Genomic DNA, 23556 nt, shown 5'->3' with positions numbered 1-23556 from the left:
GACTCAGATCCTTTGAGCCCTTGGTCGCCATGACCTTCAGATTCTCTGCCTGCTAACCTGTTGATTTGCTGGCAAGTTTGGGCCAAAAACAGTAAAGAGATACCTCCAGTGGATCACTTGGGTGCTATATATATCCTGTCCCAATATGTAATAAGCCCCCAGCCCTACAACTTCCAGTGACCAGGGTCAGTGACTCCCGCCAGGATGGTGACTATTTTCCTTGCCTGTTGTCTCTCAGCACAAGAACCCAGGTGACTGAGAAGGAGTCTGAGCTCAAAGTTGAATAGGACTCTTGCCATGTACCCTAGTGGCAGCATTCTCCCCTTGGGAACCAAGATCCTCAGACCCACAGGACCTAGATTTGGGGTAATAAATGTACAAATCCTTTAAGTAGTAAAGGAATTATGGTAAACCAATCTCCTTCTAACTGTACCTTTTTTGTTTTTGGATCCTTATATTCAAACTGTTGAAGACATCGCATTCTCTAATGATTTTTTATTAGGCATGATGCCTCTCAGGAAGACACTCATCCTGGTAGGTGTCACCTCCAAGCTAGCCTCTCAGCTGTGCCTCCACGAGGTCATTTTGCTGCTCCATCAGGCTAGCAATTTCTGAGCTGTGTGGTATGTGATAGTATCAGTGAATCTTATGATTGTATTTCCACGGTTATTTTCCTAAGTGGGTTCCTAGGTCCAGGGAGATGCATGAGAATTTCCTGTTGGTAGAGCAGACACTCTGCATGACCTCAGGTAGATATTGTCCCAGCTGAGGCCCTGAAGGCAGAGAAGGCAAACTCATGCCCAGAATTCGTGTCAGTTCCAGTCAAGTTCAGTTACTGCCCCTTCTAGAGTGGAAGGGTCCAGTGATTGGTTGGTTTCTTCCAGGAACGGCTCCGTGTTGGGAGGATTCATTGTCAACATTGATTTATTTTGGAGGCAGATTGGACATTGGGCTGTGGGCATAGCTACATCAGTCTTAGTGAGAGCCTGTGCTGTTGGGCCTGTTCAATGCCCCAGTCCCTGCCCAGTCCCATCAATGACCTCACTGTGCTGGCCCTGGGAAGCTTAAAAACAGACTAGACAACACCTGGTCAGTCTGTTTTGTCTGTGGGTGGATTAATGCCTCCTCTGGTAAATGCCCTTCAGTGACTGTTATCATGCAAAATTAAGACCTTCCCATTTCACCCCCAGTCTCCTGAGTTCACCCACATGCCTCCTCCTCAGACCTCCTTTTCCCTGATATTCCAGTTAAATCATTCATCCCCTTGTCCCTGCCTGACTAGCGAAGCTCTTCACTTTGCCCATGGGCCCACATATTTTCTTACCTCAGCCACTTTTCTCTCCACACAAAGTGGAGAACCAGCTGCACCAAAGCCCTGCCCTATAACTCTGCCCATTGGGAAGACTTCTTCTCTCTGCTCCTCTCAGACTCACCCTCAAGTTGCGACCTGCTGACCGTCTTCAGACTGTGCTCAGATGCTGAGGTGATCCATGTATGAACTAGCTCTTCCTTTTCTTCATAGCTGGCATTCAGAAACCTGCACATGCTCTGCATGTGGCAGTTAAAGGTGAGGAACTCCTGCCACTGTGGTGGATGTCGTGGGTCTGGGCTGCCTGCTCATGTGGCTTGCTTGTTCCCGCTAGACTTGCTTCAGCTGAATCTTGGACTTTCCATCTCATGATGGATTGTTTCTGGGCCTGCTTGACATTATGACCTGGTGGGTCTAACAGAATCCAGTTCATGATGGTCGGCTCTGACATATGGTCAGGGATTTTATCTCTACTAGGGCTGTTTTTCTAGCAGTGTGTAATTCTCTCCTACACATGACATGGCATTGCTCCAGTCCCCTGTGGGTCTGCATTGTGATTTGTCTGTTAGACCCTGCCATGAATTCCATCGGCATCTTTTCTGAGCACAGATACCTCTAAACAAACCATTGGCTTTACCAGGTTGTATGGTCCAAGCAACAGGGCTTCCCACACTGCAGCCTGGACTCACCGTGCAGCCAAAACTGGCCTTGTCTCTCAATGTGTGATTCAGAGCAGTAGTCCCAAGTGTGGAATATGCTATCACCAGATCCTAAAACAGCCAATACGACATTATGCTTCCTTCCCAGTGGTGGGAAGTGTGAGATGCAATATAATTTGTCCTTCGTTATAAGTGGGCACATGCCAGAATGTCCCAGACCACTGAGCCCCTAAGGGCTTCACTGATACGGTGTGCCCCGAATCTTCGTTCGACTTATCTTCCACCTCTCAAACACAGATGTCTTGTCAAAGCCTCCAAAATACTTGCCACTTCTTGCTTCTCTGTTCTCCTTAGCATGGTATCATCAACAAAATTTACTAATGGAATGGTCTGTGGGTTATCCAGATTCTCTGGGTCCCTTCAGACTACATCCTGACAAAGGACAGCAGTTAGCACGGCCTTCAGCAAGATCACAGCTCTGCATGATCTCATCGTCAGAATGCTAACTTCTCTTGGTTCTGCTTCCTGATAGAGATGGAAAAGAACACATTTACCATGTCAGGAACTGCAAAACATGCATTTGAGTCTATGTTAATCCACTAAAGCAAAGATCTCATATTTTGGCATAGCAGCTATGTTGGAATCAGTACTTGTTTGACTTGACAGCCGTCCACTGTCAGCCTCCAGGATCAGTCTTGTAGGGTCCACACTGGTTAATTAAATGGAAAAAAAATGATAGGGACCATCAACCATGCATTCTACAAGTTTTAAGGGTGGTACAACTTGAATCTCCCTTATCTGAAATGCTTGGGACATAGAAATGTATCGGATTTTGGATTTTTCAGAATTTGGAATATTTGCATATACATAATGAGATATCTTGGGAATGGGACCCAAGTCTACACATGAAATTCATTTCTGTTTTATATACTTGTTTTGCACATGGACTGAAGTTAATTTCGTACAATATTTTTTAAAATTTTGTGCATGAAACAACGTTTTGACTGCACCTGTCACGTGAGGTCAGGTGTGGAATTTTCCACGTGTGGCATCATGTCAATGCCCCCAAAATTCAAATTTTGGAGCATTTTGGATCTTCAGGGCTCCTACCACACTAGCCAAGAAGCCAATATGTATCTGCACCAATTGTACATGCAGAGACCAGTGATACACCCATGAGAAAAATTTGTGAAGCCAGGACACCCCCGGGACAGGGTTTAATTTGTGATCTGCCCCCATATTCTCCCACTCTATCAAAGAGCCATAATGAAGCTTCGGTCCCTAGGTATCAACTCAGACAATGAGTGCAATAGTCCTTGAATGCTGTGTAATCTTTTTTCCCCAGGGCAATTGTTCTCCAAGTAAATGACCATAGGTCCTTAAGAAAAGAGACCAGGGAGACCTTCACCACAGGGAACTTCCTTGAAAGGAAGGGCTGTTCTCTTTCAATCATTGGGTTCTGAGTTTAAGAACTGCCTCAGGCCCAGAGACAAAAAGCCAAGGATCATGGATTTTTATTGGGATGGGTTTCCTGGCCTATGCAAGGTATCTGTCCTAGAATGTCCACTTCTCTGAATCTTTTGATCCCTTCTTTATCCTTTGTGATGGCAATTCTGGAATCACTGATTAGTGTGAGCTATTGTTTTTCTAGGCTTTCAAAAGTCAATGCAGTATAGGAGATGGCTTGCACATCAACTTTCCCTTATCCAAGTTGATATTCCATACCTTTGATCCAGCACCTTCAGGATCCAGCCTGTACACCTCTAGCTCCTGCCATGCATATGAGCTAGATCTTGCAGCTCCTTTTGGCCCATGTATCCTTCCCACTCTTAGAAAGCCAGATGCTGTGGTGTGTTGATGTTGGTTATTGTTAAGGGGCAAGGAGGGGTGATGGAAGCATGTATTCATCATCTCCAATGTGATGCAGGGAGAAGGGGACTAATTGTTTGGCTCAGAGGGTCCAGGGCACTCTCAGGATTTAATATTTTTTAGTGCATCAGCCAAACGGTCCAGATCCTGTCACCATATGCAGTAAGCGTTGCAAGTTTAATGTGTTCCAGTTTGAACTCCCGATCTCCAACCCTTGTGAATCCTGCTTCTGCAAGTCTTATCCATCTCAGAAATGGTAACTACATGATTCCAGTTCTTAAGAGAAAACCCTTGTAGGCATCCTTGACCCTTTACTGTCTTTTACATCCATCATCTAATCTCTCATAATTCCATTTGCTTTCTCTTGCAAATGTATTCAGAATCTCACCAGTTCTCACCACCACTGCTAGTACAGCCACAATCCAAATCACTCACATCTCTCATCTGGTTTATTGCCATAACCCCTGACCATGCTCCTTGTTTCTAACCTACTATCTACAACCTGTTCTTAACATGGAAGCCAGAATAGTCCTCTTAAAATACAAATCAGCCCCTGTCACTCTGTCAAAACACTACAACATATTCAAATCTCACTAAGAGTCAAAGTTCCTAAAATGGTCTGTAGTTCTCAGCATAATCTGAATCCATTATTTCCCTGACCTCATCTCCTATTATTCCTCCTCCCTCACTGCGCCTGAGCCTTCGTGTTCACCTTCAAATGTGCCTTGCACAGCGCTGTCTCAGGGCCTTTGTACCTGCTGTTTCTGCTGCCTGCAATCTTGTGCCCCACTGTTTCTGCATTTTCTCCCTTACCTAACCTCCTTCGGATCTTTACTAACATTCAATCTTCTTAATGGGGCTTTTCCTGACCACATGATCTCAAACTCTGATCCTTTGCTAACTTATACTTCCTATTTCCCTTCTCTGATGTATCTTTTTCCAAAGCAAACATCTTCGAACATACTAGTATTTTACTCAGTTTAACAATTTTCTGTCTCCTTTCTCCATAATAAAACTCTAGGAAGAGAGACACTTTTTCAATTTTATTCAATGCTATATCCTTAAAACTTAGGACATTGCTAAATAAATGTTTATTTAGCACTTATTACATATTTATTGAATAGGTGAATATTTCCAAAGGTATACAAGCTGGAAATATAGTACTGGCCATATACATTGATATTGCTGAATAATTGTTGAGTTTTGTTTTAACTAGAAGTATGCAAAAGGAATTAAAAATCAATTGCATTAATTAATAATCATTATTTTAAGTATAGATTGCATTTGTTTTAGAAATGTGGTATAGAAATGCAAATTAACTCAGACACGGTTCTTTAAGTAATTTATGTATTGGGTAATTAGGTCAAATGCACACACGGCTACCACTGAGAACATATGCAAGACAAACTCTCAACCAAAAAACAAAAAGGATCACCTCTCTTTAATCATGCCTCATCTTATATTTAGTAAATGAAAAATGCCTGTCCTTTCCTAGGTCAAGGAAAATTTTCTCCATCAGTATCTCAAAAAAGTGATCTATTATCCTTTAAGAAAAAGTTGAGGACTGTAATTCTAAACCAAATAAAGCTCATTAAATCATTGAACAGTATGATATGGAGAGTTTTAAGGCTAGTACTAAGTAATTATAGGTATAATTTAGGTCCAGACTGCCTGAGTTCAAATCTGGGCTCTTTCATTAATGGCTATTTTATATTTTACAAATCAACCTCTCTGAGCTCTAGAGATATAATAGCACCAACCCCAGGATATTATTACAAGAATCCAGTGGGCTGATACATGTAAATTATTTAGAGCACTCCCTGGCACATTTCAAGTACTCACTAAATCTTACCTGTTATCATTGGTTCCACTGGGTTAGAACCTACAATTAAAGTCAGGACCTTTAACTTTAGTCTATAAACACTTTTGGTAATCAAAGAAATTTGCAGCTCACGTTGGCTGAACATAATCAGGCTGCAAATGGACCTACTAAGACTCTTTTTTTTTTTTTTAAAGTAACACTTGATTGAAGTATAACACATATCCAAAAAATTCGCAACTTATGTATGTATAGCCTAATGAGTTTTCACTAGATGAACATACCCATGAAACCACCATCAGAACAAGGAACAGGACTTTATCAGCAACCCAGCCATTTCCTTCATACCTCCCCCAGCCGTGACCCTTACAAAAGTCATCACCCCTGACTCCGCCTTCATCGATTAATTGTGCTGGTTTTGGACATTATGTATGCACTTTCATTGCCTAGATTCTTTGATTCAACCATATGTGCATGAGATTCATCAGTGTTATTTGTAGCAACAGTTGCCTTTTCCTCATGGCTAGCATATTCAGGGGCATGAATATTCCACCATCTTTTTATTCATTCTGCAGTCAAAGGACTATGCGATGTTTCCAGTTTGGGAGAGACTACTGCTGTGAATATTATTGAACATGCTTTTTTGTGCATATATAGACATGGCTCTTTCAGGTATGCACTTAGGAATGGAATTTCTGGGCCATGGGTAGACATCTGTTCACCTTTAGTAGATATTGCCGAGCAGTTTCCAAAGCAGCCATACCGATTTACCTGTGCCAGTAGTGTATGAGCATTCCAGTTGCCTGAGATCCTCACCGACATTTGGGGTTTGTTGGTCTTTTCATTTTAGCCATCCCAGTTGGCATGAACAGTACCGAAGTGTAGGTGTTTGCATTTCCCTGGAGATGAAAGAATCTGAGCACGTTTGCATTTGTGTATCAGCCAAAAGTTCTTTTGTGAAGTGACTGCCCATGTACTTTGCCTAGGTTTAAAATTGGCAGTCTGTCTTTTCTTATTTATTTGAAAGAATTCTTTATATATTCCGTATATAAGTTATTTTTTTGATGTAGGTACTGCAAATACCTTCTCCCACTCTTTGGCTTGCATCTTTTCTCTTAATGGTCTTTGGAAAACCATATAGCATGTCATACATATAGAAGAGTGTGCAGATGAAGAAGCGGGGTTCATAGCTCTTCACAACCTGACAGTGCTTGTGTAAATGGATGGAGAAGTGGAATGTTAATAGGAGGCTCCCCTTACTGGTTGGCAACTTCTGATAAATAAAAGTTTTTCATTTTAATGTGTTCTGATTTGTCAGTGTTTTCCTTTAAATTAGTGTTATTTGTAACCTGCCTGAGAAAATTTTGCCTACCCCAATGTCGTTAAGATATTATCTCACATTTTCTTCTAGAAATTTTATTATTTTACAGTACAAATTCACAATCCTTCTGGAGTTTATTGTATATACTGTGAGGTACAAGTAGAGGCATCTCTTTTTCAGATAGATATCCAATTAATCAAGCACTGTTCACTGAAGAAACAACCCTTTGCCCAATGATGCCTTTGTCATCAATTAACCATATATGTGTGGGTCTACTTCTGGACCCAATGAATGGAATCTTTATGCTGTTCCATTAGTCTGTTTTTTTTTTTTTTTTAAGTTTGCACCAATAATACCTCATCTCAGCTACCACAGTTTTATGATAAGTTTTGACATCCAACATTGTAAGTCTTCCAACTTTGTTGTTCTTTTCCAACATTGTCTTTTCTCTTCTTGGTTCTTTTCATTTCCACAGAAATTGTAGAGTTAATTTGTTAACTTCTAAGAAATATCCTCTGGAGGTATTGGTAGGAATTGCATTGAATCTAATCGATAAAGAAGGGGAAAGTTGAAATTACTATACTGAGTCTTTTCATCCATGAACACTTTGCATCTCTCTATTTATTTAGGCCTTCACTGGTTTTCTCACTATGTTCTTTATTGTGTATAGGTTTGTACATCTGTTAGGTTTATTCGTAGGTATTTCATAGTTCTATGCTATTGTAAATGTTTTTAAATTTTTATTTTCTAATTGTTTGTGACTGGTTTATAGAAGTACAATGAATTTTTGAATAGTGAACTCACTAAATGTACTTGTTTTTAAATTGTATCTGTAGATTCCTTTGGATTTTCCTCAGACACAATCATGCCTCTGCAAATAATAATAGTTTAATTTTTTCTTTTTAAATCATCATACCTTTGTTTTTTTCCATCAATCTTCTTAGTCTTAATTCAGATCCATACTTCTTGGCCCCTTTCAATGAATCTGTGGTGTTCTGTCTAATTAGAAGAAATCAGTAGGAATACCTGTTAAGAATTTTCCATGAAAATGTTAAAGCATGTAAGTGTTTTCCTCGGACTCAGAGGTTCACATCTTTGTTATTTTTGTATTTTATTCTTTTTGGGATGTGTGCACAAAATGCATCTATTGCTGAACCTACATTTAAAAAATATGTTGCATACCTTTTGAGAACTTCATTGAGAATGTATTACTATAGTAGATAAGTTGAAAACTCTAGATGTGGGGGATTCACATTTTCCTAATGTATCTTTTCTGAAACCTGAAAGATCAACATATTTGACTTCTCAACATACTTCCAGTGCAGAATTGATCACTAGTGTTATCTAATTATGGTTTACTTCAATTATTTTTCAAAAATATTTTCAGTCAACTGTTGTCATCAAAGGGAATACCATTTCAAATGAGAATTCAAGTTTCTAAGTAAAGGCATTTCTCAAATATGTAACCAAAAAGTTTCAAGTAAAAAATACAGATCTTTTAAATATATTTTAAGATAGTCAAAACCTGAAAAGTGTAGAGTTGAAAGATATTTGGTGCATTGATAAAGTTCCCTGGGGGACGCTGGATGTTTAAAGCAACAGTTTGATTGAATAGAACAATAAATGCAGGGCTGAGTGTATTTTTTCTCTTTCTTTCTCATCTACTAGAAAAATATAGATAATAGAGCTCATTTATTTCCTTAACATTTCAGAGCTCCGCAGATGGGAAAACACAACCCAGTGGAAATGATTTCTGGCAACCTTGAGAAGATATGTTAGCATTTTGTGGCATTTCTCTCAGTGACATGTAAAGCATGGCTTTCCCTCATTGCAGTGTCACAGTGAAGTGTCACAATAAAGCCAAAATAGTGTGCCCTCGGGGAAAACTAGGAAAAGGGACCATTTTCCATACACACACAAAGAGTAATATTTATTATAAAGCCTTTCATTTTAGTTCCAAATGCTGCCGGGGCTGTGGGTATTTTCCAGTGGAGAAATGCACAGAATGTGAGACTTAAAGCAAATGTTATGTGTAAATCTAATGCAATTTATGTAAATATAAATAATATGTTAAAAAGTAGAATGCATTTATGGACATACATGCATGCACAAATCTCTGTAGCGTGCCAGGGAGAAAGCTTGTGATGCTGCAAAGTGACAGCATTAGCCAGTGTTGATGGAGTCCAGAGAGCCCTGAGCTGGGAGCCAGGACAGTTCCATCTTTACCTATTTTTGTCACTACTAGCACAGATATTATCTCTTTTATCCACAAACTCTGTGATATGGAAATTATTAATTCCATTTGGTAGATGAAGAATTTGATATTCCAAAAATTTAACTATCTGTTGCAGATTACACAGCTAGTATTACTTACATGATTTCACATACTCTTATTATCAAATACAATAGTTTATTATAAGCTAAACTTGTAGTTCTGATAAAAACCTTACATATCCTCTTCATCTTACACTCACACAGTTATTATTTGGACCCAAATGTTGAACTTGATTTTTATAGTCATCAACTGCCATCTCATTAGGTTCATTCTCCTGCCCCAGGCTATAGACATTTTGGGAGTGTCTTAGTTATTATTTTGCAAGGTGTTTCTCATTGCTGCAACTCAGTGTCTTCTTCAGGCTGGATGACTGTTGTATATATTCTCACTCAAATCAGTGGGCAAGGTCCTGTGTCAGGCACCTTTCTTCTAGTTAGAGAGGTTGCTGTTTCATCCAGGTTCTACTTTAACCAATTATCAAATGCATACAGAAATTACCCACGTCTATGTCCTGATGTAGTAAAATGGAGGAGAGGGTGTGAGCTTTGGGGCCCTATAGACTTGGATTCAAATATCAGCCCCACTATTAGCAGTTAATGTGATTCTGGGAATGTTACTAGCTTTTATAAGTACATTTGGATGATGATATTAACAAGATACAGTTTGTAAGGATCTTAAAGGTAGCATGAGTTCAGGCCCATTCATCACTCCAGTCATCAAAGAAAGAAATGACAATCTTTTTGATGACCAATCTTTTAGTAACCACCCCTGCCACCCGAGGTCTCATTGATGAATGCTTCCTGATGCCAACAAATAATCTCCTCTTTCTCCTTCTCCTCCTTCCTCAGTTCTATTATGGAAGATGCAGCATGAGATCTCACTTTTAAGTTTGCCGTACACTATTGTTGACTCTAGGTATAGTGTTGAACAGCAGATCTCTAGAGCTAATTCATCTTGCTTGACTGAAACTTTATGCCTGTTTGATTAATAACTCTCATTTCCCCCTCCCCCATTCCTTGGCAACCACCATCCCACTCTGATTTTATAATTTTGACTATTGTAGATACTTATAGTGCAGTCACACAACATTTGTCTTTCATCTGTCTGGCTTATTTCACTGAGAATAACATCCTCAAGCTTCATCTACATTGTTACATATTACAATATTTCCTTCTCTTTAAAGAATGAAGAGTATTTCATTGTATGTATGCACCACATATCAATTTGTCAATTATTCATGGACATTTAGGTGATTTCCACATCTTGGCTGTTGGGGATAGCTGCAATGAACATAGAAATGTAATGGATGTAGAAAACTGGGTGAATGTTCCTCAAAAATACAACCACCATATGATCCAGCAGCTCCACTTCTGGGTATTTATGTAAGAGAATTAAAATCAGTATCTTGAAACATCTTCACTTTAACACCCTTTGTTAGCTGTTTTCCCAATACCAATGTTATGCTTAAATTACTATGACTTTTAGAATCCATTTCCTTTCCCTGCTTTAATATCTGAATGACATAGGAGCCTCTCCCATTTGCTACAAATCTTGGCTCATGATGATGGCTTAATGATCTTAGTTTTATATTTTGCAAGGAGTTTTTTTGGTGGAAATTCATTTGACTCAGGATACTTGAACTACTTTAGGGAACCTCTTGAACCTCCTGAAGAGAGTTTCTCTAGGAACTCTATGCCTCTTTGATCTGTTTATTCTGCCTCCCTGTTCAGCCCCTCAAAGCCAGTCTCCTTTGACAAAGAAGGCAAGCATAAGGGTGTTTCTGCTTCTTTGTGCTGGCTCTCACTACATCATAATCTATGGTGTAGACTTCTGTTTTCCTTGACAAATGAGCAGACGCAGTCCATGTTGGTCCTCACTTCCTGCCCCATCTTCTTATCATGGCGGTGTTTGCTCCCATGGTCATCTGGTTATATTCTATTTTGCTCCATATTCTGTACATGGTCACTTTACATTTAGGTTCATCAGAGAAGTTTTGTGAAAGCATATTGCTTGATTTAGAAACTTCACTCTTCTTTTACCCATCAGGGTGATTTTTAATTCTCTACTTTTTAATCTTCTTAAAGACATTTCCAGCTCTCTAATTATCTCTTCTTCCAGGATCTTTTTTCTTCTTTCTTTGAAGAAATGACACTTTTTCCCCCACTGGAAGTTTTTGAATCTACTCTTCTAAAGCCAAGAGTTCTTGTGTGACTATAACTGAATCACTGTCATGAATAGGCCACCATCTTTTGCGTTGATGTTTGTAAAATAATGGTTTAAGGCCTTTCTTTATTTAGTAATATTCCTGAGGATTTAGTCATCTTCTAGAGATGGAGTAAGTTATATCTTTTTACTCTGAGTCTAGGATTCTCTTCTCTGGATCTTTTCATCTAAAGCTCCACATTTTTCTTCAAAGTACATTTAATAAATATCTCTCATAGACTCACAGTTGGCTAAACCCTCTGGTTTTCATGGATCTTGCCAAGAGAATGTTTGTCTTAACTTCACACATAGAGTGATCTGCATTAATTCTGAGTGAGCTATATGTAGGAAATCTATTTTGAAAGGGCCACCCTCAGGAGCATTTCCAAATAAAACCATATGAGAACAGGAGTGAGGATAAACTGTTGTCCATTTTTGTGAAATCCAATCTTATTTCTCCTCCTTTTATTTGTTCTGTGTGCCAAGTGAGTGAGAATCAGAAGGCAGAGTGCCATGTAGCATCTTTCCACTTTTTTTGTGTTTGATGACTGGAGATGGGAGACAGGATGTTCATAGCTAGCCCCCTTGCTCTATGCTTCTTTCTTTTAAGTGAAAGTACAAGATATGTGACATTTCAAGTTTGAGCCACAACTGTGGCAGAGATAAGCAGTTTCAGTAGCAAACAACTGTTTGAAAAACCTTGTGATTTATCCATACTGGACACATTTTTTTTTTTTTTTTTGTATCTGGTGGTATATTTTTCACATTAGCTGTTTCTTAGGATTAGCAAACCAGTGCAAATCTTGTTTCATCCCTCCCTGGGTATTTAGTGTAGTGCCAAGCAAAGCACAGATTAACATATGCTTACTCAGGATTAAGGATGATTTAAAAAAAAAAAAAAACAACAACTCTTCTGATAGGCAGTAAAATAGAATCCACACAGTTCAGTGGAGTCCACAGATGGGATGTTTTTGTTAGTGCCAATGACCAACCCTAAACCTCTAGTCCCAAGTTTCCAAAGGCTTTAGGTTAGACTTCATGAAAGTTAAATGCCAAACAGCAGTAAATGCTAGTTTACCATATTCTTAATTTTCCTCAATCACTACAGTGTTGCCTATGATTGTTCCATGGCAAAGAAGAGAAGAGCTGAAGATCCGGCTTTGGGGGTTCCAGTGAACAAAAGGAAGTCCCTGCTAATGAAGCCCCGACACTACAGCCCAAACACAGACTGCCAAGAAGACCGCAGCGACAGGACAGAGGACGATGGCCCCTTGGAAACGCATGTTCACTCTACTGCAGGTAGCAAGGAGGAGAGCCTAAACTTTACCTGCTCCCTGGCTCCAAGGACTCTGTGCTAATTCATGTAGAGCGTGTGGTTTGTATGGTTGGTATGGTTGTAAAAGTATATTCAGATTTGGAAGCAAAATCAAACATTTATTTTACCTGACATTTACTTATTGAGGACACACTTTTTAATCAGTAACTGTGGAGGGTCCATTGATAAGCAACAGAGAGTCTTGCCCTATCCATTTTCAAAAGCAGATAATTGAACTATGCCTCTTTTTGAAGAAAATACAAGATACTAAGTCTTAGAGTTGAAGACTACTTTTTCTTCCTAATAGGAAGGATTCCTGAAAGAATCCTTTAGATTGAAGGGCATATTTAAACTTTAAGACACCTTTGCAATGATCAAGTTAAATATAATGTTCATTAGTGATTATGATATATATGTATATATTACAGTTAAAACGTTTTTTAAATTTTTTTATCAACATGTATGGTTTTTACTCCAAAATATAATTGGTAATAACAACATGAACCAATGCAAGTGGTCTGTGGCCTTAATATTTTTAGTATTTTTGAATAAATGCTTATAGCAATCACATATAGAAGCAACCTCAAGTTGGCAGACTAGAGTCTTCTTCAGAAGGAGACTGAAGGAAAATGACGTATTATAGAAAAGATATCACTGTGCTCATTATTTCAAAAATAAGTTACTTAAGTTTCCCTTTAGCAGCACATTTCAGTTCATTGATTCACTTCTTCACTTACTCATCAAACAAACTTTTGTGTGCTAAGTGAAATATAGTTACTGTTTCAAAATTTGAGGATTTCTTTTTTCCCCATTGAATGTTATTCGCATTAGTTCCTTGTAGTCACATGCCTCTAGGAGTTGGAATTCCATCACTGATCACTTTGTGCATGAGGCGAAGCTGAGCGACATGCAAAAACTCTCAAAAATTATAGAAAAAATTAAGATCTAAAACTTGACTTAGTAGAAAAATGAAACTAGGTGTATATTCTACTAAACATGATTTTTTTTTCTGAATGTGAATTTTAAAGGAATCAAAATATACTAAATAATTTGTTACTTAAAAAGAAGTACTAATTATGCAAACAAAAGGCAATGAGATTCTTATCTCATAATACATTTTTATGGTATGTAGAATTATAGTTAGCAATAAGAATTAATATAAAAGATTTAAGGGCATACTTATGAGTGAGCACAAATCTCAGTTCAGAATCATCCTAGATTCAGTAATATTGACTTGAAAGTAGAGTTTGCAGTTCTGTGGTTAAAACAAAGCTGTATTCTGATTTGAAGGTATTTAAGTAAATTCTTTGGCTTTTCTGTATTTAGCATGTGATTTAAAGCCTCATAGCTCATCTGTAAATTATAATCACCCTTGACTTTTTTGTTTCCTTGAACTCATCAATTTTATTCGTTTTGTTGTTGTTGTTGTTGTTGTTGTTGTTTTGTTTTTGTTTTTTGAGATGGAGTCTCACTCTGTCACCCAGGCTGGAGTGCAATGGTGGGAACTCAGCTCACTGCAACCTCTGCCTCCCGGGTTCAAGCGATTCTCCTGCCTCATCCTCCTAAGTAGCTGGGATTACAGTCACACCCAGCTAATTTTTGTATTTTTGGTAGAGACAGGGTTTCGCTATGTTGGCTAAGCTGGTCTCAAACTCCTGACCTGAAGTGATCACCTGCCTCAGCCTCCCAAAGTGCTGGGATTACAGGTGTGAGCCACCGTGCCTGGCTCAGTTTTATTTGTTGATTCATGAAAATTTGCAGGTTGAATCTAGTATTAGGGAAGTCTTTGAATCATTTGTGGTTGGACTTGTAGTATAATACACCAACTGACATTAATTAGCCAAGCGTTTAAGAAAATGTGTGTGCTTTTGCATCAGCACATTCTTGTAAGTGTTGTGAAAACAGACTATATCTGGCTCGCTGACTTGTCACCTTCTATTGTAGTTTGTTGACCACTGTACATGTTTCATATTAACCAATTGAATATATTGTCCAGATGTCCTCCAGTTAAACACACAGTTACAGGCACTAATGGACATTTATTTGCAGGTTCACAAGAAAAGGTTAACTATTTTCATATTTCATATTAGAACCACTAATAATAATAATGAATACGCTAAAATTACAGCAGTGGTGACCATTGTTTTTGAGTTCTTAATATATTCCAGACACGTAAATGATATCGATTAGTCCACATAATGCCACGAGTGTGTGTGATTATGGGCACAGTTTTACAGATGAAATCACTGGGGACCAAAGAGATTTGATGCTGAAAGTAATGCATCTTATAGGTGTTAGAAGGAAGATAATTAGGAAACAATTGGAAGGACAAGCAAAAATAATTATTTCCCAGCTAACTATGCTCTGTAATTCAGCTGTCCTCACGCACTGACTACCTTCAGAATGCAGACTGGGCAAAGTTCCTACAATGTCAAATTATGCAGTCACAGTTTCCAGTAATGGCAGGCCCTGTGCCTGGTCAAAAGAACAAAGATTCTAAGTTGCCTTCGGCCCTCTGAACAAGTTACTCCCCACCCCACTACGCGGAAGGAGAGCTGAGTTAGTGCCCAAGCCAGCATAGGGCTTTTCATCTGGCCTCTCATTTACTCTGGTTGCCCCAGGCTATTTACCTGGCCAGGTGTGTTCCCAATTATATCATCTGCAGCTGGGAAGCTCAGATAATGAGAGAAGGGATAGTGCTCAGAAAGAGACTGAGGTCAGAAGCTTGAATGCTGCAAAGTTTTATTCCATTTTATAGCACAAACTTCATCCATATCCTCAACCTGCTGTCTTTCAAAAAGATGCAGATCACTGTTAAGGGGATAGAAGAGAATATGGACAAACCATGCAGTTACCACTTCCTTCTTGAGGAGACGAGCTTGCAAAGTACTGCCAGAAGGGAGGAAGAGCAATAAGCACAGGCTTTCCTGACACAGGCAGGGAGAATGAGAGTCACCAGAAGGAAGATTAACCAAGCCCCGGTGTGGGGTCCCCAGCAGCATAACCACAAGCTCATGGGGAAATCTGCCACAGTCATAGAAGTTCTAGGGGCTGGGAGGACACTTTTAACACATATTATCTTTCAACTAATAGCAAATAAGGGATAAACCACTCTGCTTTCAGAACTTTGAAAGATGAATTCATTTTTTCCAAGGCTTTTATTCCCAGCAAAATGTACATATTCAAGAGGCCTGGAAAGCCAATTTACCTATAAAAGTAACCTAGCTAGTTACAGAAACAGAACTGAAATCCAATTATATTTCCAGTGTTACTAAAGGAGACAAACTCAAAATATGCTGTGACTTTCAGAGGATGTTTTAAAGTTGTATCGTTGCAGAACAGCCAACATCTATGCCAGGATTCATTAGTATGTATCTGTAGGATTACCAGAAAACTCCGAGTAGAGGTCTTGGTTTAAAGTAAATAAACAACTGTGACCTTGTATGTATCAGGCAGAAGCATTTACTTTTTACTCTAGAAAAGCATCCCAGCATCTCCCCGCACTGTGAATGCACTCAGGATGGAGAAAGGCCTGGACCAGTGAACAGTCTGCTCTCTGGCTGTAACCCTCTGGTTATGCCCTCCCAAGAGCTGACCCTAGAAATTTTCTAACCTATTAGAGTTTTGTTGTTAAGAAAGTTGAGGTTGGTTCACTTTTAGTTTTTGTTTGGTCATGTTGTTTATTTTACTTATAATTTGAGCATCATCGTTCTTCTCCTTGAAAGTTACCTGACAACTGGCTGGGCGTGGTGGCTCACTCCTATAACCCCAGCACTTTAGGAGGCCTAGGCTGGCTGATCACGAGGTCAGGAGTTCAAGACCTGCCTGACCAACATGGTGAAACCCCCGTCTCTACTAAAAATACAAAAAAAAAAAAAATAGCCAGGTGTGGTGGCGCTTTCCTGTAATCCCAGCTACTCAGGATGCTGAGGCAGGAGAATCACTTGAACCTGGGAGGTAGATGTTGCAGTGAGCAGAGATTGAGCCACTGCACTCCAGCCTGGGCGACAGAGGGAGACTCTGTCTCAAAAAAAAAAAAAAAAAAAAAAGAAGAAAAAGAAAAAGAAAAAAAAGTTAACTGGCAATTGCATTCTAGTATCTTCTGCATATGAAGTCACTCTTGAAAATATCCAAACTTGGGAAAATAATGAGCTACTAGTGTTCTTAGTCATTTCTCCTAAGGGTCACTGTGTTTCCAAAACACCAACCAGGACATATGGCCTTCCATGGTTGCGGGACCTGGAGTAGCATGTTTCAGAGGGCAGAGCTGGAGTGGGGGCCACGTAGCCCTGGTCCTGTGTCTCAGTCTTGCACTGGCTGGCCATGTGGTCTCTAGCAAGCCTGGCCCTCTGTAAAATTGTAGTTTCCTTCTGTGAACTGGAGTAGAAAATGCCTTTCTTGTGCTTATTGTGACAATTAAATGAAATAAACAGCTGAACACCATGCCAGGAACATAACAGTTTGTTGTCCTAGGAGGGATCCTTGAAGTACCCATCCAGTCATCAGATCATTGGATCTTCCTTGTTTTGAAGATGAGGACCCAGTCTCAGGCAACCAAGGGCCTGTCCAAGGTCACATAGCAGGTAGTGCCAGGCCAGCCACACCACCTCATCCCCCTAGAAGTTTCTCCCTCCACATTGCACATCGTGCATTCACTCAATTTCCAAAGGCAGTTAGTGAACATGGCATAGTGTGCTGGGAGTGGGGATGAACTGAGTTGAGCCTTCTCAACAGTGGAACTCTGCCCATCCTTGGGGGTCAGTGTTAGTAATTATCCTAGGTAAAAAAGCCCATCTTATTTATGATAAGGGTTGCATAGAACCCCTGCCATGACTACCTTCTAAAATAGTATCTGGGGCAGGGGCAAGAGAGCCACCCTTGACTGGATGCCTATTGGGTATTCCCGTGTGGCCCCCACAGGGTGCACAGGGTGATAGCTGTTCTCCTCAATGTGCCAGTGGTGGTGCCAAGCTCAGACAGGTGACGCAGCCCCACTGAGCTCGCAAGAGAGGGTGGCAGGATCAGAACTCAAGCCTAAGGCCACCTGATGCTAACAACAGCGTTTTTTAGGTTGGTTCAGTGGCAGAGGCACAGAATAAATCACCAGGCCCCCAAAGGAAATAAACACACACAGCCTGAGAAAACGAAGGCAACTCATTGCAAAGCTGGGAGAAACAAGCGCCCCATCACAGATCTCTCAGCTTCCAAAGCAAACCCAACTTTTTTTCTTATGACTCCAGTGAAAGCCTGGGAGGGGGGTGGAATGTGGAAAGTTGGTTTGCAGATTTGCAGAACATCCCTAGAAACCCGCGTGTGCTGTGCAGGCACCTCTGTCGGTGGCGCTCCTCTTTTTCTGAGGAATAATTAATAAATATTTTCTTTTAGCATATAACAAACAGTTGAACCAAACAATTATGTAAACTGGAAATGACCCAAAATGCGAGCAGTTGGCAGCAGCACAGTGAAATGCATTGTCGTGCACATGTGCATTTTTGTCACTCCCGCCTCTCTGGTGATCTGCACTTAATAGGAATATTTTAAACTATGTAGCTAAGCAACAGAGGTAATTGTTGCTTTCTAGAGCTTTTGTTAGCACTCTAACACAGCCCAAATATGCATAATTAGGTATAATGTCTATAAATCATTATCGTACACATGTGGGTAGTTAAGTGGAGTGAGAGAATAGTTCAATGAATTGAGCATATTCACTGAAAATGCTTTTTATTTGTTTTCTGTAGTTCATAATACTTTAAAATTATCATAACCCTTTACACTTTCTCTTAATAGCCAACTGTGATATTGAGAAAAACTTCATTTGCATTTTAGACTATGTTTAATATATTATTTAAACCTGGAGTTCCTCTGATATGAATTCAGGAGAGGCTAGGCCATCCTATCAAATATTATGTGCCTGTTTATCCAGCCTCTTTTCTAGGAACTAAAATGTTAAATTTTTCAGTTTATGTTGAATAGATCCCAACAAAAGACTGCACCCTATAATCAGCATTATTTACAGGGGCTAGTGTTGTGACTGAATTCTTCCCTTCATCCAAAAATGCTTTTAGTTACTATGGCAATATTTACTTGATCCTGGCAGTCCAGTGTTGATTTAGGGAGATAATTACCAGAAAGGAAGATGATGGAGATGTATTTTTGAGTGTCCTTGTCAGAGACAATGTTTATAAAAAATTAAATGAGACCAAAAAGACACATTGTCTTCCACACAGACACTCTCTCCCTCAGCGCTCACACCGATGGCTGTGCTTTTCTTCCCTCCAAAGATGTTTATTAGAACAGAATGCACTGCTCTTGGTGTCTTTAACAGTCTTTAATAGGGACTTATTACTGGTTGCTTCCCATCCCCCCACCCTGCCTTTGAGACACAGAAACAGGCCTCCTATTTTTTGGATGTCTGGGCAGTGTTGCAGGCACTTCGCAGACTGGTGTGTGCTGGGCACACCCCAAGTGCCTGGGCCTGGGCTGGAGTCACCTGTGAATCCACTTTCACTTGCTGTGTCTTGCACTGGGACAGGCTTGGGTAGGCTGATTATCGTCTATACACTCCATCACCGCAACCTGGCCACTCCCAGAGCAAGGGGGGGATGACACGGACAACAATGGCTGCCTGGGACAATAGCCACTCCATAGACTGTCCTGGATGGACAGGCACGAGGGGGCTCCTCACGGGGTGCTTCTCACGGGGTGCCTCTCACGGGGTGCCTTCACATTCAGGACCCAAAGCAGCCTTGTACTGAGAACAGCTAGGTACCATTCAGCACCCTCCAACGCCCCACCTTGTTTCATTTTCTTGTTACACAAGTGTGTGCACGTAATGGACCAGAAAATGTGTTACTACTATTTAAGATATGATTTGATCATGCTAATATTCCTGTTTGTGTTTCTTTCAATATGGAATTTTAGGGTGACAATCACAAAGGTAAACAGGAAGTCTTGAAAGCCTCAGAAAGATGTATTGTATCTTAGCTAACAGTCCATAAAATCTGAAAGTATGTCTGAGAAAGACTAGAGAGTAGAGAACATAAACCAAATGGCTTTGAAAATACATTGCCATGCTAACAGAGAAACTGATTAATATTTCCTTTACAATGTATACTATTATATATATTTGATTTTCTTCTGGTTGCCTAAGAGTTGGGAATATAAGAAGTACAGTAACAATAATTTCACATTCAGCAAATACTATTATTGTTAAGTGTCTACTTCTTGTCTTGGTCAATACCTCAGAGGTACTTACCTCTTAACATGTTGGAAATTATAATAGCTCGTTTCTTTTAACACAGTTCTTAGAATATTAAGGTCTAAGTTTTCTCTTAAGAGGATATATGTTTTTCTCACCAATGTTTATAAAATTAATAGAGATTATATATTACACATACTATGTATGTATATGTGTACATATATGTATATGTACATATGTATGTGAATACATGTGTGTGTATCCATATAACTTGTTGCAATTTTCTAAAATATTTTTTGTTCTTGCTCTTCAAATATTGGTTTTCTTTTTCCGTAGAGGAAGTCATGATAAAACCTATGGATGAAAGTCTCCTTTCAGCTGCACAAGAAAACTCCAGTAGGAAGGAAGACAGATACTCTTGTTATCAAGAGCTCGTGGTCAAGTCTTTAATGCACTTGGGGAAATTTGAAAAAAATGTGTCTGTTCAGACCACAAGTGAAAACTTAAATGACAGTGGCATCCAATCTTTAAAAGCAGAGAGCGATGAAGCAGACGAGTGTTTTCTGATTCATTCTGATGATGGAAGAGACAAGATCGATGATTCTCAGCCACCCTTCTGCTCCTCTGATGACAATGAAAGTAACTCTGAAAGTGCAGAAAATGGCTGGGACAGTGGCTCCAACTTCTCAGAAGAAACCAAACCACCTAGAGTCCCAAAGTATGTTTTAACAGATCATAAAAAAGACCTATTGGAAGTTCCTGAAATAAAAACTGAGGGTGACAAATTTATCCCTTGTGAGAACAGGTGTGATTCTGAAACAGAAAGGAAAGACCCACAGAATGCTCATGCAGAACCCCTGGATGGCAACACCCAGCCCTCATTCCCTGATGTTGAGGAGGAAGATAGCGAGAGCCTGGCAGTAATGACGGAAGAGTCTAGTGACCTGGAAAAGGCCAAGGGGAACTTAAGTTTGCTGGAGCAGGCAATTGCTCTGCAGGCTGAGCGAGGTTGTGTTTTCCATAACACCTACAAAGAACTGGACAGGTTCCTGCTGGAGCACCTAGCAGGGGAAAGGAGGCAAACCAAAGTTATCGACATGGGTGGAAGACAAATCTTTCACAATAAACGTAAGACCCATTTTTGCATTTATTTTAGGAATAAAAGTGCTTTAGGGTTTGAAAAAAAAAGTCAGATTTGATTTTTTTTCAGATAGCTTTTTGACAGTTTAATGCAACTTAAAAATCAATTTATAATTATAAAATAAACAATTTCTTTCTTTTCCCCCACTCCCTAGATTATTCTCCAGTCAAGCTGTGTTAGTTTTGGGTATTTTCACACATGAAAAAAAGTTCATTGAATCTATTTCTTTTAATTTAACTGCTTTTTAAAAATGCATTATACCTTTAGAAATAACTTTATTTGACATTATTGGAAGTACATCAGTATTTATTGGATCTTAAATCAATTCCAGAAACTTAATTTTCCTTTGCCACCCTCATCCTTGGATAAAACTGCAAGCCAGGCAGGATGCTCTGGTCCTTTTTGGGATAAACCTGGATGTTAATGCGTTTATGAGCCTACACTTTCACTGGCTCTCTAACTCGGGGCTCGTACATCTCTGGGCCAAACTTCAATGAGAGAGTAGGTGTGCTTTGAGGAGGTTTTGGAGTTGTTCTTCAGGCCTTGGGAAAAGTGTGTTCCTGCTTCGCTGGAGCATTCCCCCTGCTCTTTCTCCCCAGAGTCTTACACCAGATGAGCCTGATGCTGGTTCTAGCAGTTTTATGGAGCTTCCCAAGAGCAATCCTTAGTGTCTAGAATGCTTGTTTAAGATGAGTATTTTCAGATTCCATCATCATCAGTGCTCCAGAATTTGCACTTTTTTTCCCCATCAGCTTCCAGGTGATTCTTGGTCTCTCTGAAACCTGAGAGCCACAGAATTAGGGAGAGGAGTACCTTAGGAAAAATCAGGGCAGTGGACCCAAACAGCTTACAAGAATAACATGTTAGTGTGGTTGAGAAGTTCTGATTGCTGAGAGTTATCCAGAAACAAATTGTATATTTTGTCATTTTAAATCCATTTTAGCACTCACCTGCAATCTTGACAAATAATGTCTTGCAGCTCCGAGCTGAGGAAACAAAAAAGGATAAAATGGTATCATGTAGTGAGGAGCAAGATAATGCCATGCAAACATCCTGCAAGGGTTGGAGTCGGGACAGAATATTAATGACTAGCCTGTGGTTCAGGACAGGACACTGTATCTAGCTCTGCACTCCCACTAATATGCAACTTATTGTATTTAACTTTTTAAGGAAACTACAAAATCAGAAAAAAAAAATGGGATTTACTCAAAATTCCCCAAATCCACAATTTCTGACATACTATATTTTATTGATCCTAAGAGATATCATTTCTATTTAGTTATTTATTTTTGAGTTTTGCTCTGTCACCCAGGCCGCAGTGCAGTGGTACCATCTCAGTTCACTGCAACCTCCGCCTCCCAGGTTCAAGTGATTCTCCTGCCTCAGCCCCCCGAGTAGCTGGGATTACAGGTGCTTGCCACCACACCCAGCTAATTTTTGTATTTTTAGTGGAGACGGGGTTTCCCCATGTTGGCCAGGCTAGTCTCGAACGTGATTCACCTTCCTCGGCCTCCCAAAGTGCTGGGATTACAGGCATGATCATTTCTCCATTTTATCATCTCTGAACTCAGAAGAATATACCATAGTTTAATTACCAATCATTTTTTTCTTTCTAAGTAGCACACAAAATGATGATTTGTTTTCTTTTGTTAAACAATTGATGATACCTTACAGGCAATTAAACCTAGTATTTATAGAAACTTAATTATTTGAGCCACATCTTAAAGTATTTGATGATCCTTTGGATAATTTTATAGAGCTTTTAAAACTTCTTTTTTTGTTTTCAAAAATTAAGGGCATATAATTTGTGCTTGTAAACATTTGGGCCAGTTGGAGACTTACCGAATTCCTACTAGGGCTGGATGAGTCAGCGGCATATCCTAGTGCCTGAGGCATGGGGGCAGCCTCTGCAAGATCAAGACCAGGCTGGCTAGTCAGCAAGACAGGTGAAGAAGGTGAAGCCCACATTGAAGAAGAGCCACAGGCTTAGTCTAGAGGAGGCCTGCAGAGTCCAAACTGAGTATTCCTTTCCTGTTCCTTGTTCCCAATGTGGGATCCAATGGCACAAGAAGGATGTTTTTTGTCTCTGACATGCGCTCCATGCTGTTAACTCAATGCTCATTCCAACTGATAGCCATATTCTCCAAAATACCAGCCTAACTTCCCAGACACCTTGCCCATGCAACTTCACTGTTAAGGAGAAAACTCAGGAGTTTTAAAATCTCATTTAACCCCAGTTTTCAGATGAGTCAGCAATTCTAAAATTAGTTTGGTTAGACTCTTGCCACTAAGCATTTAGTGAGATTTAGGTTGCAATGTAAGTATAGTCGCCATGTCATTGACTGTCCTGCTTGTGAAAAGGGGAACACTATGAACCATTACATGAGTACATCAGATGTGAATGAGGACAGTCCCAGGAAAACCAAGGTGTAACATCACCAGAGTATA

General features: G+C 39.8%; 1 protein-coding gene and 1 long non-coding RNA gene across 48 annotated transcripts in view; both read left to right on the top strand.

The window, feature by feature from the left end:
* The window catches only part of LOC112630361, a 236596-nt gene extending 223863 nt beyond the window's left edge, over positions 1–12733 (top strand). The window contains exon 7 of the long non-coding RNA XR_003120853.1: positions 12563–12733. This is a non-coding gene — a long non-coding RNA (uncharacterized LOC112630361). The remainder of the gene's footprint in view (positions 1–12562) is intronic.
* ST18 (ST18, C2H2C-type zinc finger) overlaps positions 1–23556 on the top strand; it is a 306347-nt gene that overhangs the window by 223929 nt on the left and 58862 nt on the right. For 42 of the 47 annotated variants that reach the window (XM_025393503.1, XM_025393495.1, XM_025393485.1 and 39 more), the window contains 2 exons: positions 12563–12753; positions 20304–21095. In XM_025393503.1, the coding sequence (XP_025249288.1) occupies positions 12563–12753; positions 20304–21095 (983 nt within the window). Of the gene's footprint in view, positions 1–12562; positions 12754–20303; positions 21096–21262; positions 21317–23556 lie in introns of all 47 variants that reach the window. The other 5 variants (XM_025393518.1, XM_025393519.1, XM_025393517.1 and 2 more) reach the window with 3 other exon arrangements.

Source organism: Theropithecus gelada, chromosome 8 (genome assembly GCF_003255815.1).
Source record: "Theropithecus gelada isolate Dixy chromosome 8, Tgel_1.0, whole genome shotgun sequence".
NCBI classification, from domain to species: Eukaryota; Metazoa; Chordata; class Mammalia; order Primates; family Cercopithecidae; genus Theropithecus; species Theropithecus gelada.
Note: the sequence above shows the minus strand (reverse complement) of the source record. Positions and strands in the feature narration are given on the sequence as shown.